We start from the raw sequence: 15,492 nt of genomic DNA on the forward strand, positions 1-15,492 counted from the left end.
TAGGCGTCCGATGCTAGTAGTGCTGCCCGGAGCAAGCTATTTCTCCGGCCGTGGCCGGAGTGCATCCATCAGTTAGTCACTGGTTGACCACAGTCGGAACGCAACGTTCACCGGCAACTACTCCCTCCGAACATTTTGGTGCGAACATTTTGGTCCGAAGGTAGTGGTCGGTTGGCGCAGTTCGGGGCGTCCTACACCCCCCCGCCCTGCCCCTCCTTTTCTGCCAGTAATACGAACTCGAATTAATTGAAGCCGAACTTGCTTCCAGACCCCGTGCACAGCACTGCATAGCTCACCGCGTCGTTCGCCTCAATCGCCAATCGCCGTCCATCCGCCCTAATATGGCCGAAAATGCGTCCTCCTCCAGTAGCGAATCCGACGGCGGATCCGTTCCCACCATGCCGTCCTTGCTGGGACCATCGGTCGCACTGTCGCGAGCCTGCGGTAAACCGGCCCTCTTTCATCCGACGGTGGCAACGGTTTCGACTCCAACGCAAACGCCCGGCGCGCCCGGCCTGGTCACGGCCGCGAACTCGTCCCTCGTGCTGCCGGCCTCGTTCCTGAGTATGGTGCCTCCGCAGCGTAGCCAGGTGAGTTGTGGACACATGGGATCGCAGGATTCGATCACAACCGAGTAACCGAACGTTTGTATTTGCAGATGGCCACGGGAGTGGTTAGTGGCCTGCGCGTCGTAGTGCTGCACCGGCATAATGGCGATTTTGGATTCACATTGCGCCACTTCATCGTCTATCCGCCCGACTCCGTAACGGTACGCCATCGCTTCGACGATTTACTACTGCAGACTAGCTAATCCGCCTCACTCACTCTATATTGTGTGGTTCTATCCCGTATTATTTGCGCAGAGCTCCGCCGCGGCCAGCTCGATCCCGGGAGTCGGGTTGCTGAACTTCGTGCACCCAATGGACACGGTGTTCGTGAAGAAGGTGCACCCGAATACTCCCGCCTACCTGGCCGGGCTGCAGGAAGGAGACCGGTTGCTAGCGGTCAACGGTGTACCGGTTACCGCCATGCCGTACTCGCAAGTGGTGGCCACCATCCAGCAGACTCCGAAAACGCTCACCTTGCAGGTGGTGCCGAAGAACTTCGACATACTACAAACGGTATGTGTACGGTTCCGTTGAATACCCCGAGCCCCGGGAAGCTAATCTCCCAGAGAGTTCCCATTAAATCTTCCTACTACCACCCTCCCCCACAGTTCTTCAGCGAAACTGCTCACAATCCGGAAACGAACCAACGGCGGCCGCAACCACAGACCTTTGCGCCGAAGGTGCAGAAGCCCAAGCCGAAGCCACCGTTCGTGCCGCTCACGGTTGAGGGCGTGCAGGAAAAGCAGGAATCGCTGTACAGCACCCTGCAGGAGATCGTGAGTGAGAATGGCAAAGGTGTTGGAGGTGCACTGGAACAGACCACCAAGCAGCAGCTGCCGACCATTTACGCGGATGTACCGAAAGCGCTCGTGAGCACTCTCCATCAAGTACCACACATCGACCCAACCCAACAGCAGCAGCAGCAGCAGCAGCTACAGCCGTACCGCTACCTGCAGAAACAACAGCAGCATCCGTACCAGGTGAACCAAGCAGGCCCGACGGGGCAAAGCAAGGAGGACAATGCAATCATGTCGCGGCTGCGCCGAAGCCTCGAGCAGAAGGAAGAGTTCTTGCGTCGTCCCCTGATGCCGCCGCCACAGCCGGTGCAGCAGGTCGGTGCCGCTACGAATCACAACCGCGGCCGGCCGACGGAGGAGGATGCGCTCGGTGGTGTGGTGGTCAAGGAGGCGAACCGGAATTCGATGTCCCCCTGTGGCGATCGGGATGTGCTGCAGCGTGAGTTCTACGGGCGACCGAACCGGTTGCAGAAGTCTGTCTGGCCGCCGGCCGCCGTTTCACCACCACCGAATGTCAACGGCCCGCCAGCGCTCGTTGGGCCGCCGACGTTGCCGCCCATGTCACCATCGGCCGTGCCATGGGATGTGCACACTCCTCCGGCTCCCGCTATTGAGAAGGCTGGTACGTTTGTCGGTACCTCGCACGCCTCCAATCTGTCCGCCATCCGGGAGCTCTTCTTTACGGGCGACGTGCGGGGGGCACTGGGCGTTGGTGGCAGCGGCGGCAGTGAGCCACTCGGCACCGCGTCACCGCTAGCTGGCGTCGTACGGTGCCCCACGGGCACGGTCCTGTCGATACAGGCGGCACCTGCGGGCGACGATTCGTTCGGGGGACCGGGAGCAGGCGTGCCGCTGTCGCCGTACAGTATGCACGTCGTCTCCGAGAAAGCGAAACTCTTCGAGTCCGGAAGGCCCCTCTCGCCGGAGGGCATCGATCGGATGGATCTCTATAAAAGTGAAATTAGCCGGATCAATACGAAACAGGTGGCACCGAACGTGGCCGTGCGGAGGCGAGAATTTGAGCTGAAGGCCGAAGGTACCGGCTGGGGCAGACCGACCGCTGGTAAGTGTGTGGGCCTGCGTCTTTCGCTTGCTCCCTTTTGACCCTTTCTCTTTCTCCGTAGACGACCGAACTTCGTCGTCGGTGTGCTCCGATTCCGACTCACAGCGGACACCGGTCCGCGTTCGATCGCTGTCGGCTGAAACGAACCCATCGCCACAGGAAGCGATCGATAAGTTCCCGACTACCGCTCCCGGGCCTCCACCGGGCGGCCCAGCGAACGAAGTGGTGCCGGTGGCGCCGCTGCGCCAGCACCGGGCGCACCGCAACGAGGACTCGCACCGAAATGCGATCTGCAGCTCGACAGGTAAGGCGGTCGAGGCGCACCGCTGCGTCAAGCAATCACCACCGCCCGGGTTGGTGTTCCCGAGGCTTCTTTCCTGTGCGCACACACCACCACCTCCGTTTCTTTCTCGCCCCTCTATCCTACGCACGCTACCGGAATCTTTGACTCTCTGACACTCATCTATACATCTCTTTTTTTGTTTTTTTTTTGGTCGGGCGGGCTGAATCGATCATTCGCTCGGTTGGGGTTCGCTTGGTACGCACGCGCGCGCGGGGTTTTTGCGTTGCGAATCGATTGCAATCGGCAGCGTTTTGGTTGCAAGGGCCCGGTTCGCTGGCACTGCGGTCCGAGCCGCTGACGGCCGTGAGCGGTCCAGCGGTACACAGACTGCGCCCCTCGCTGTCGGAGGCGACCGGCGCTGAGCAGAGTAAGCTCAAGCTGATGCACCGGAACCACACGATCGTCGAGGTGCTTGGCGCCCACTACGAGCCACGCTTGTCACTGCATGCCGCTAGCCATGCCGATGCCGCAAGTGCTGCAAGTGATCTCACCGCTGCCGCTGCTGCTATTACTCCTGCCGTTGCCACTGATCACTGCCATGGTTCGCCACCACTAGCGCCCCGCGTAACCTCCTTTCCCTCGTCGAAGGACCCCTCGACGATTGGGCGTAGCTTGCATGTGTTCAGCACAGATGACCAACGCTGGCAGGCGGCGGATAGTGCTGCTGCTGCTGCTCCAGGATCGCACCATCAACCAAACGGCTTCTATCCTGGCCCAGCCGTCCGCATGGCGACGCTAGAAGTTTCCACAGGTTGAGCATGCATGCGTTCCGCACTGCGGAACGTTTTCTTACTGTTGTCCGTTGCCTCCTTTTAACTGCTAACCGACTAGCGCCCGACTCGTGCTTTTCTTGCCGAAGCGAACCTCGCGAAAGAGGACCAGTGTTGCGGCGGTTCACCGCCTCCTCTGCCAGCTTTCGCAGTTTAGTCGCACGAGCCCCTCCCTAATGCTAATCAGTCCATGCTAAATCCAGATGCGCGCACTAATATCTAACACGCGAAAGGAAAAGCGAAAGCGGGCCGATTGGGACGTATATAAAACCGGCTAAGCAGCTCTAATCTCGCTGATACCGGCTTCCGCGGCGTATCAGTCTTTCGCGCTTTCAATGTAACCCTCAAGAGCCCACTTTTCACAACGACCCCGTCCCCAAGTACGACCCCAAATCCACAACCCCAATTTAACACACCGCTTATCTGACCCAGAACAGTAGCTGGTCGCCAAACCAACCTAACGACATGCATAATTCTACGGACCGGAGAGCGAGTATAGTAAAGTTTCACTTTTTTTTCCACGACCGCAGATGGCCCCGGATCAGCGTCGCCGGTTGTGCTGCGCCAGAAGCAGCATCACCACGGGCATCAGCAGCTGCACGAGGACGACGAACGCAAAATGCGCCGGATATCGTACCTGCGCGCCACGGCCAGTGACAACCTGTTCCAGCTGATGGACGCGGAAGGGGTCGCGGAGGCGGTTGACACACCACCGGTGGTCGAAGTGCTGCCCGTGGAGTCGTCGGTCATGGAGGTGACCGGGCCGGGCTCCGCGGTACAGCGGCACGATTCGGTGTTCCGTGGCGACCACGATGAGCATCCGATCCTGCCACCACCGGTCAAGATGCAAACGCTGCCGGCCACGGCACTATCCTTTGCCGGTTCTCAGCCACCGACACAGCTGAAAAGGTAGGTGACGACGATCGTTCACTGTGGTGCCGTGGGATGTTCTCCACTAGTTTAATAGTACAGCACCGTGCCGTGGTCCCGAAATGATGAAGCACTCAGGTCTCGCAGATATAGGGCTACATGTAGTGTTACTCTCTCTCTTTATCTTCTTTCTCTGTCTCTCTCTCTTTCGTTCCCGTATCGTGGGTGCTCTTCCGTGTGTCGTCGGGGTTGTGCCTTTGTACCACCATATCACCTAGCAGTGCTTTCCGCCCATGGCGTAGGCCACACTTTACGAACGACATCCAGCCGCTGCGGCGCCTTTTCGATAGTGATTCGGGCGATACTGCTCCCGCCATGGTACACCCAGCGTCAGAGCCGGGCGTCGCGGTCGTGAGCGCCCGGCTCCGGCTAGCGGACCCAGCGCCGCAATCCGATCCATCGGCCATCGCCAAACCGTCGCCGCCGCGAGCCCCGGTGTCGTACGCGCTGGAGAGCCGTACGGCTTCGAGTGGTGGTGGGATGCGCCTAGTCGGGTCGGCCAGCAGCCTAGGCAGCCTGCACGTCGTCACAATGACGATGCCCGGTGGCCAGGTCATGAGAAACTACTTCTTCGCCCCAAGGTTAGCCATCGACACAGTCCCCGTGCCCTGCTCGGCACTCTTGCACCGCTGACGCGCACCTGACTGATTCTGACCCTCTGCTAACGCCTCAGCGCTCTGCTCCGCCCCGTTCGCCCCATCAGCACTTCATACTCATCTCAGGTTCCATTGCTAATGCGCCATAGCCCTACAGCCTGTAGCTCGCCTTAGCTTCCGTCGTTTCCCGTTCGCGGGCCAGTTGCATCTCTTCACCAACGCAACGCCAATCCGCCAACCCGTTCCGCTGCTAACCGGCCCGAACCCGAACCCGAACGTATCACACTCGGGGCCTCCTTACGCGCTTTGTATGTGTGCCCATTGGCTGCTTTGCGATTTATCTGTGCCGGATCCGGATCGCCCCAGCACCCATCAACACCCACTAACGTATTATCCGTCCGTCTCTCTGTTTCACTTCCGTAGCCACGGTGCCAAGTCGAAAGCCTTGTCGCACTTCCGGGACGAGCCGGCGGACGCATCTGAGCCGCTGCTGCGGGCGGGCGAACTCTACGTGAAGGTGACGGTGATCGACGGCAAGCGGTCGGTGGATCGAAGCTGGCGCCAGGTGCACGCCGAGCTGCGCGGAACCCGCCTCAAGCTGTTGCTGGTCCGCGAAGGCAAATCCTCGCTGCTGGTAAGTTTGACTTTTACGGTGTTTTTACGTTTTTTCCTGGCGGAATAGTTAGACTCGAATAGGGAGACACTGTCACCGGTTTACTGTGTGCCTTCAGGTGGCCTTATGCCTTACCTCAACATCTTCATCCTCGAGGTACTGTCCATACCGAGTTGCGGCTCATGGAATCGTACATTATTCTCTTGTCGTTAAATCGTACATTACTCCCGTGCATTTCCTACACTTAATTCTGCATTTTAACAACAATACAGTACAATAAAAAAATGTGTTGCGTTGCGTTATTATATGTCGTAAGTAAGACTATTTAATGCATATAGATTGTAGTATCGAGTCAAAGTTGCAAACTTTGTTTTGCACTGCTTATTAATGGATGCGTAAGTCCTGCGAGATTCATTCCACGACCATCATGATGGTTTTGCTCATAGTTATAGTTTTATCGAATTCACGAGATGGCCGAGATGGCCCACAGTAGCACAACAGCATGACAACGCGTCAGCGCGGGCTACTCTATCCACGGGGCTCGTTTTATTATTTTATTACCGTACGCGGAATCATTCTTGCTTGATGAATCAAGTTGCGCCTCCCTCCCCACTGATCGTTCCGCAGTAACAGCGTTGCTCTCGCAGAGCAACACTTTGGGAGAGTGGCCAATGTGTTAAGAGCTTGGAGCCTACGAGATGTTGATTTTAAAAGCATTTGAAATCGGGAATAAATGAGAACCGTGAATGACTTATAACCGGGCTGGTCGGAGGAAAAGGGTATTGCGCACTCTCAGGGAAAAATATGAAAACAAATGTTTGTGTTTCGATGCAGTTGCGAATTGAAATTGCTTTTCTGCATAGGAAATGCAGCACCACCTTCCCTTGATAATAGCACTACTGTTTTTCTGCGTTCGCGGTTGGTGGCGGTTATAATGGCTGGGTCGAATCGAAGATGAATCACTTCGCACCGCAAGAAGGTGCCAAAGATGTAGAAGATTCCAGTTTTTACACTTGACTACATGTACTCTCGGGCTTTGTTGTAATCTTGGAATCGCAGCATCCATGAATGAAGCCACGCGGGCGAACAATGCGATCGCTTTATGGCTTTATTTTATTGTGCCACCAGGGGAGCTGGGACTCATCGAACAGGAGATCAAGTTGGAGGGATTGTCGTCGTGAGTCGACGTGTGTTTTCAAAGACACGGCGTACGGCGGCGTGTGGTGAGCGAGTCGTGAGCGACGATGTACTGACTTCAGGCACTCTCACGACCAACACGTACAGCGGAGATCGAAAAGAAGTTTAGTTTAAAAGCTGAAAAATTTGCAAACAAAAATCAATCAAAAACATTAAAGATGTGTAAATGATAGTTTTGTCGAATATTTTAGGGCGGATTGAAGATGGTTTGTGGAGTATTGTTGGAGGATTGTTGTGTGGTTTGTTTATCAACACGTTTTGGTTTACCGATTTATTGGGCCCACGAGCAATTTGATGGATGCGACCTTCGTTTTCATAACCCTTGATTATTTAACCGATTTCTGCCCTACTTTCATTGAATATTTTTGTAATATCATTGTTTGTTTCACGACTGAAACCCATATTAATAACCTATCGACGTTCTTCATCATTTGTTTTCGAGGTTTTTGCAATCGTACAAGCCGAGAAACAGCAGTGATGTCTTTTGAATTATTTACCATGTGTTTCTCAGCCTTAATTCTGCATTTTAAATATGGAAACGTGTAAAAAAAGACCCGTTATTATTGCTCATAAATAAAAAAATCTCCTCTATTTACTTTATTACCGAGCAAAACGAAGGAAATGGGTGTGAACAACTCATGCTTTCAGCTTAAACTTAACCTCTTTACGCCCTGCTCAAAGTCTACTAGGTTTAATTCTAAGTGTCATTTAATCGCCCAAATTTTGCTTTTAGAACCGATTGCGATTCTAAAAGAAGATGTACTCTTTCACACATTACTCAAATGTTCAATAGCTAAACTTCTTTTCACCATCAACTGTAGGTGGTAATTGTGGTCTGAAATGGGCCGGCCTTCGATTTTCAGAGACAATCTTGGTGAATTGTTGGGTCGTGTCTCTCCTGTGCCTCCGCCGTGATGGTATCCTTCCTGGAGTCGTTGTGGAGTTTGTAATATCACTGGGCGATAGGGGAAAACAGTTCACAATCCCTTGCCTACCTTGGTTGTGTCGTTCAAGTTCAAGAGCAAGTTCGTCCGCCGGCGATTGATCTGTGTGCTTGTCAACGCCAGCCACTAGTGTAGAGCTAGTAGCACAGGTGGATGTCCTGGAGATATGGATCTTCTCTGATTCGGGTCGGGCACACCACACCGACCAGAGGCAGTGGCTCGTTAGCATTCCGGCGGGTTGATGTGAGGCCGGGCGATAAGATCATAGATCACCCACCAGGGGGTCGCCTCCCTCCCCCACACCCCTTCTGGTTTTACTGAGTGCCTGAGTAGCTCATTAGCTCTCAGAGGAAGGTGGTGATGAGCTCCCCTTAAGCGCTATCGGAACTTTCTCGCCGTGGGTTCGGATCTCGTTTGGGCCAAACTTTCTTTCCATTTGGGGTGGCGGGAGACAGGCCCCCCACCCACCGGTAGGGGTGCGCGGGGTGGTCGGGTGGGTCGATAATACATTTATTATCGGATTTCCGGGTGGGTGGGCGCGCCGCACGCCACCCACCACCCGCGATGCGTGGGTGGTGGGTGTGTTGTCCATTTTCCATACCCCAAGTGTGTTCGTCACCCCTTCCGTGCGCGCGGTCTCTCTCTCTCTCTCTCGGTCCGATAGCTTCTTATGTTCTTATGCGAGGCAGGCGACATACGGAGCGCTTGCTTGTTGGCCTTCTCATTTTCGCTTACTTTCACCGTCGCCGCCGGTGCACATCGCGTATAAACAGCAGCCCCAACCTCCTCACATTAAGCCCCCCCTCCCTCCGATGCGTGTGTGTTTTTCCGTTGTTTTCCATTTTTTCGACAGCCGAAATTTCCAGCCGCATAAAAATCAGAGCAATTAGCCGGAGCGTTTCACATCTCCTCAACCCTCGCCAGCACCGTCGCCACCACCAACAGTCGCCGGCCGCCCGATACGAGATAGGGGTCAGGGCCCCGCGGGGTAGGCCACACAAGGTTAGGCTGGGCGGGCGGTCTGGCTCTGTATTTATTTGCCGGAGAGCTCTTCACATAATGCGGGCGCGACGCTCGCGTTCGCCTTTTGGACCCGCGAGCCTCACAAACACGCACGCACGCACTGTATATCACCTCAATTCTGCGCGATACCAATCAGACCTTTTTTTTTGGGGGGCTTTTCCAAACGGTGGTCGCGCGACACTGGTCAACGATCACAACCCAGTGTCCAGTGTCCTCTGCTTTTCGCTTTCTAGTTTTCTGCCTTGTGTCGGGTGCGCGCCGTGTCTTGTGGGTGTACCCGGCAAGGAAAATCGAAATCCGCAATCCGCTGGGGCGGACTTTTCATCGAGCGATCGAGCGCCCGTGGATCCCGAACAAAAAAGTCACTCAATTTTTCATTTTTCTGGCCCCAGATCTCAACCTGTGAGACAACCTCTCTCACTATGGCTGGATTGAGATATAACGGCTCACTTTCCTTCTTGTATATCCCAAAAATCGCGTTTATATCCCAATCCGTCTCACTAGCTCCGTGAGCGTCTCCCCCTATATTTTTTATTCTCTCTTCCTCTCATTCCATACACCCTCTCACCTACATACTCTCAATGCATGAACTGTCAAATCGTTGTGATGTTGTAAACAAAGTGTTGCATTTATTCATAACCACCAATTACAATATTTTCACAATTGTTTCACTATTCCACCATGTACATGCACTTTTCACTTATCTCTGCGTGTACGTAGAGTGTATCCATCCGTGAATCCTGTATTTCATGTATCCTGTACCATCCGCCCTATCGACATTGTCCCGTACGCTGCTAATGGTTAGCTGAAATGGAAACAGACGCGTTGCACTTTCACTATTTAGAAGTAAATACTTATCGAGAAATGCTTCTCGATGCTTAAATTTACTTACCGAAATAAGCAACAGCTTAGAATTCACAGTTAAACACTATTTTTACACCGATGATGCGTAGTCGATTTGCTTGCGTCGTTCGTTCTGTGTTCCTGCATGAAACTAAGAGTTTCTAACAGTTTGACATTGGAGTGCCGGACTGGATGCTACATGAGCGTGACAGAGACAAAAAAGTTGTTCGGTGTTGCGCTTTCTTTCTGGCCTTTGGTGAGAAACGAATCGGCGCTCAGATATTTCGTCTCACTATAGAAAATATGAGTGACTTTTTTGTTCGGGATCTGCGTAGCACTCTGCTGCTGTGAGTTACCTGGCCAGCTGACTGGTACCTGGGTTCCCCGACGAGTGGAGCCGGCCACGGGCGCGGTCTGGGTTTTTAAATTCAAGTATTGAAGAATTAAAACCAGAAGTATCAGGCCGAAAAGTATTAAATAGGATTATTTTCAACGAACTCACTTGTTTATGGAATTGAAAGAATTTTTCACTCGGTGGATATTTTTCTATTTCAATTCAATTTTTTACATTTCTTTTTCAATTCGGTGGATACCACACCGAAAGGATTGTTCGGATACTTTTGAAGCAAGTCGATTCCAGTCATCCAATTTTCGAATTCCTCATAGGAATCGAAGTTGATCGGTTGTCTCGGATCGACCTATAATATTTTCTGTTTTTTGGCATTCATATAATAAATCCAATTTCTATCCTCAATCCCTAAACCGATCCGAGAAATGACTTCCGTTTTTACCTGTACCGAATTTCACGTGTAGTTTTTCCAGTTTGCCTGCAGCCTTTCGTTCCGTTCATTTTCTAATCTTGAGGGCCTTCAAACGTAGGGATATTGAGGATTGGCGTTCACATTTAGCAGATCCTCGAGTTGTTGTTGTTCGAACATTTCCGGAGGCCTCCCACGGTCCGGTCGTTCTTTGGTTGTGAAGTCAAGCTCGCCTTGTTTAAATTTTTGAAACCACTAAAAGCATTGCGATCTTTCAAGCGCAAGCTTCGACGCGCATTTCGACTTTAAAGATAAATTGCTAATTGATTTCTTTTTATCCGACATAAAATCATTTGCCTGATCGAAAAAAAAAAAACATATTTTTATTGTTGATCAGTTTGGAGACAGCATCTCAGCGGAGCAAATACGGAGACCGCTGTCCGCTCAACGATGGAAAGGATTTGTCTTTTTTTGTTTAGTTAGTAGGTTTCTGGTTCGATTCGCGCTCGCGTGTTCTATAGAGGTACCAAGGTCCTTGGTACCGGTAAGGATGTGCATATTAGAGGGGGCACCTTTGCGCTGAGAATCGCTTCGCACATCTCAGTTTGCCCAGCTTCGAAAAAAGCACCCAAAAGAGGGCCACCGCCACCTCGAATTTGAAGTCTTTTCGATTCGGTCAACAAAAAAGGTTCGCTAGACCGGCTTCCGGGTGGGGATTGGTTGACGAATGGCGATTTGACAGGGAAATGTTTCTGGTCGGATCAAAACAGGACATCAGCATACAGCGTCATCCGCGACCCCCGCAACATACTTATGTATGAGCTCCCGTGCGTGCAGTAATCGTGCGCGGAACTCACCATCGGCGTGGCGCGGCCCGAAGCGAGTGCCCACGTGTTGGAGCTTCTCGCGCAGGCCCGGAAGCGGTGGTGGGTGGGTGAAGTAAGACGGGGGTGAGCGCTGTGGCAGTAGGATTATTGCGCTGGTAGCACCACGCAAGCCACACGCGCTCAGTGCTTCGGTCCACTAGTCCGCTGCTGGAGGCAAGAGTAAGCGCGCGCGCAACACACGAGTGTTCCCCGCGAAGTCGGTGCATCTTCCGGTTCTTCCGGTAGTCTGGCGTGTGTGTCCGTTCGTGTCACGTATTTCGGTCGTGCTGTGCCGTGCCGTGCCGTGCATATTCTATCAACCCGCCTTATCAAACTATCAAACTGTGCGTGCAATAAACCGTCGAGGCGATCCTTCTAGTTGCGACCAAAAAGCACAGAGACACCCTAGGAAGCGAGGTGAAGGTGTGGAGTGAATTCAATCACGACTTAAATCTATGTTTCGATTTAAACCTATTTAATGTGTATGTTATGCCACGTGGCATTGAGTCATTTTATCCAACTTCCAACTAATAACTAACAACATCTTACAATTAGTTAATCAAAGAAAAAGCTTCAGATAATTAGCTCTCGAATTGCGTTGGGTGGATATAATTATTGCATGTTGATTGATTAGGACTTCTTTTAGTTTGTTAATTTCGAACGATAATTTCGTTCGTGTTCTCCAGAGTATAAATTAAGGGTCGGTTTGAGAAGTGCATTCAGTCTGATTTGACTAGAGGTTGTTTAGGTCGCATCCTAGTGTAGTGTATCTGGCGTACAGGAATGTGCATAGACTGCACTTTCGTTTTCTTCCGTTCTTGACTTTTATGCTTCTCAGAAGGGTTGTTTGCCGATTTTACGACATCTCGCCGCCGCCGTCGTGCAAGTAAACAACTTTGACCATGGTCCTTCGATCTATCGCGGAGTCGCACACCATCAGATCGCGAACAATACGATGCTGCGATGACACACCCTCAGGTTGTAAAACTTTATTGCCAACCTTTGCCCTTTCGTTTGTGCAGCCTATGCGTGGCCGGGCCGGGAAGAATTGTATTATTTGCAGAATCGGGGTGGATATCGGGGCGGTGCTAAAACCCTAGGAATCCGGTCGGGCTTTGGACGTTGTGTGCTCGTTGAGTCGGATGAATTGGGGGTTGGGGATTCGAGCGAAAGATTAGACTTTTCGCTGGCACACAACTGGTCATTTCTAATGGCTTTCCATGGCTGATAGTGTTTAACCTAACAAGTGTACGGTCTCTTGTGGCAACTCTCTGAACAACAGGGAAGAATTTGGAATTGAGCATGGCCAAAGTCGACAACGACACCCTTCGGTTCTATCTAGCCGTCGGCTGTCAGATTGTCCGTGCTCATAGAATTCTCCACAAGAGGACCTACGCAACGAGAAACAAAAGGATCTTAAGTGCCCGTCCGGATTCGCACCCAGAATGCCCCATTGCCCATGTATGGATGGCATGGCCTGTGTACACAGGACTGTAAGTGAGTGCAAACAGCGCGTGCCAGCTTGCCTGAGGCTTCTTAATTCGGCCGTTTGACCGGGCGGCTGTCGTGTCTGCATGCCGCCACGACCGCGACATATCCGGGCCACAACACTGTCTGTCTGGGGTCTCTGGTGTGCCAACTTTCACACTTCCCAAGTTTGGCTCGTCACAGGTGCGACACACCACCTGACGACCTAAAGGGCAGCCGACCATTGATTGGAGGAGTCGTCTATCGCCGCGCATCCCACCGTGGCCCACCGCTCCCGCCGCCGCCGATGGGGTAATGCGCTGATATCACCGGCGGAGAATTCGCCGACTTTTCCCTGGTTTGGGACGTCCAAGTTTGGGACGGTTGGGCCGCGGTCCTTGCGCACTTACAGGCACTTAGGCACGGTTTGGTCCTGAGCCCTGCGCACCGGCTGCTCACCTTGTTGCCCCCGTGCCGTGTCCGTTTCATCACCGATCGGCCAGCCGCGCCGCTAACCTTCGTAGGATGCGCGGAACCCAGCGGTGCGCGAAGCCACCACCACCCTCGAGCTGGTGCGAATTGGTACATCCGATTACGACGCCGGCTTGTGTGTTTGCTGTTGTTGCTGCTCGGTGATGCATCGGTTAGTGTACCCCGTAGCCATCCTCCACGACGAGGCCATCCTCGCGGAAGGTCGCGTCCGTGTCCGTTGCCCAACAAACACTTCGTTGATTGTAGTTTTATTTTTTTCCGAGCTTTTCGAGCTTCGGCTCGAAGGCTCGACTCAAAGACGTGTGTGGGAGATTCCTTCGTGTTCGGCACGTGTCGGTTCAACTCTCTCCCTAGATTGGCTAACCTCAGCTTTTGCCTAGCCAAATAACGTAGCAGCGTCTCAGTATCGAGGTGCACTAGGGGTCAATCGATAAGCCGAGCAAGTTGAAGGTAGTGTCCGGTTCGGTCCGATCCCCTTTATTGGAATCTCGTTTATTGTCAATAGTTGGCCCAATAGTAATGTCTAAATAGTTGTCAATAGTGTCAGTACTATACACGCACCCACCGATTAATCAATGGCTAGTGACGATCGACTCGATTGAAGTACACTTTGCAGTCTACTGGTCGGGCTCTTAATGACCTGGCCTTACCTTTTGGCATTTACTCTTTGGTGTGGCATTTAACAGTTTTAGAATATACTAGGCTGTTCAATAAGTTCGGAGCCCCGATAAGAAAAGAAAAAATTGTATGGTTTGAAGTACCGCAGTTGTTGTGACGTCATCATTTGACGTAGTAAATTCGTAAATAACGTAAATTCAGAAACCACCCTTTTAATGTGCCAATTGAAGGCAAACAGTCCTTAAACACTTTCAACATTCGTTCATAAATTTTCATTGCTTTTAAATCTTCCAGAAATAAAAATTAAATCACTGTACGATGCTTGATTTTCGCCATTGTAAAAAATACTGTAACATGTCGCTACTAGATGGCTCGTAAACAAAAATTAGGTGACAGATATACGAGGTGTGTTCAACAATTTTCGCAACTTTTGAATTTCCGCGGGCTACGTATATCCGATTTTCGAACTTTTGTTGGCGTTTGGTTGCTACACATGGTTGGTTGCCGTTTTGAGTAATCAGTCAATTTTTGAAGGGTGTTTTTCTTAGACAAGATTTGGTTCCATTCCAATATATATATAGCAAAGAATCTTTATCAAATTTTGCGTGGAAAACAAAATTAAGATCTCGGACGCAATCGAAATGTGGACTGTGGCTTATGGTGAAGCTATTAACATCAAAAGCACCGCTTATGGGTGGTTCAAATTTTTTTTCACAGGGCCGAGAAGATGTCAACGTCAAAAATCCGAATTTGGTCGAATGTGAACAGTTTTGCTTACAGTTTTCTTCGATTGCAGGGTCGTGGTGCATTATGAGTTGATGCTAAAGGATGAAATGGTCAATAAAGAATATTTCCTGCAAGTTATGCGCAATTTGCCTGAAGCAATTCGTCACAAACGCCCGGATATGTGGGAAACCCAAAATTGGCTGTTGCACTTCTGTTAACAAATCGTGGTTTGTGCTTAAATTGTTGGCCAAAACATTACACGGATGATGCCAATGCTACTGTACTATCCAGGTCTGACCTAGTATGACTATTTCCTGTTTTTCCTGTTTCCAAAACTCAAATTACCGCTTCGTGCACAATTACTTTTGGAATAGAGAAAAATCGACGATGAACCAAATCTTGTCTAAGAAAAACACCCGTCAAAAATTGACTGATTACTCAAAACGGCAACCAACCATGAGTAGCAACCAAACGCCACCAAAAGTTCGAAAATCGGATATACGTAGCCCGCGGAAATTCAAAAGTTGCGAAAATTTTTGAACACTCCTCGTACATTGCTGGCCAATAAAATAGGTAAAAGTATTTACAGTGCGTTATTTGATCATTTTTCAAAACCTATTGCATTCACAGGTATTACAATAAGAGCACAAGATAGTAGTACTAAAAATTAGACAAAAATAGTCTAAGAGAAGTGAAAAATTCTAGGAATTCGCTTATTACAATCGGAAGCACTTAAAAGTACCTGGCCGATAAAATAGGTAAATCTGCGTATAGGGCAAATTTTAATGAATTTACACGGTTTACACTTTTCCTTTTATCGAAAGTCAATACTATATTC

General features: G+C 51.2%; 1 protein-coding gene across 1 annotated transcript in view; it reads left to right on the forward strand.

The window, feature by feature from the left end:
* The first annotated feature begins 341 nt into the window (after positions 1-341).
* LOC131213485 (uncharacterized) overlaps positions 342-15,492 on the forward strand; it is a 22,967-nt gene continuing 7,816 nt past the window's right edge. Inside the window, exons 1-11 of the mRNA XM_058207528.1 lie at positions 342-542; positions 659-769; positions 864-1,121; positions 1,217-1,720; positions 1,766-2,167; positions 2,207-2,468; positions 2,530-2,772; positions 3,059-3,562; positions 4,112-4,490; positions 4,730-5,092; positions 5,531-5,741. Of these exons, the coding sequence (XP_058063511.1) occupies positions 342-542; positions 659-769; positions 864-1,121; positions 1,217-1,720; positions 1,766-2,167; positions 2,207-2,468; positions 2,530-2,772; positions 3,059-3,562; positions 4,112-4,490; positions 4,730-5,092; positions 5,531-5,741 (3,438 nt within the window). The remainder of the gene's footprint in view (positions 543-658; positions 770-863; positions 1,122-1,216; positions 1,721-1,765; positions 2,168-2,206; positions 2,469-2,529; positions 2,773-3,058; positions 3,563-4,111; positions 4,491-4,729; positions 5,093-5,530; positions 5,742-15,492) is intronic.

Source organism: Anopheles bellator, chromosome X, assembly GCF_943735745.2.
Source record: "Anopheles bellator chromosome X, idAnoBellAS_SP24_06.2, whole genome shotgun sequence".
Taxonomy (NCBI): Eukaryota; Metazoa; Arthropoda; class Insecta; order Diptera; family Culicidae; genus Anopheles; species Anopheles bellator.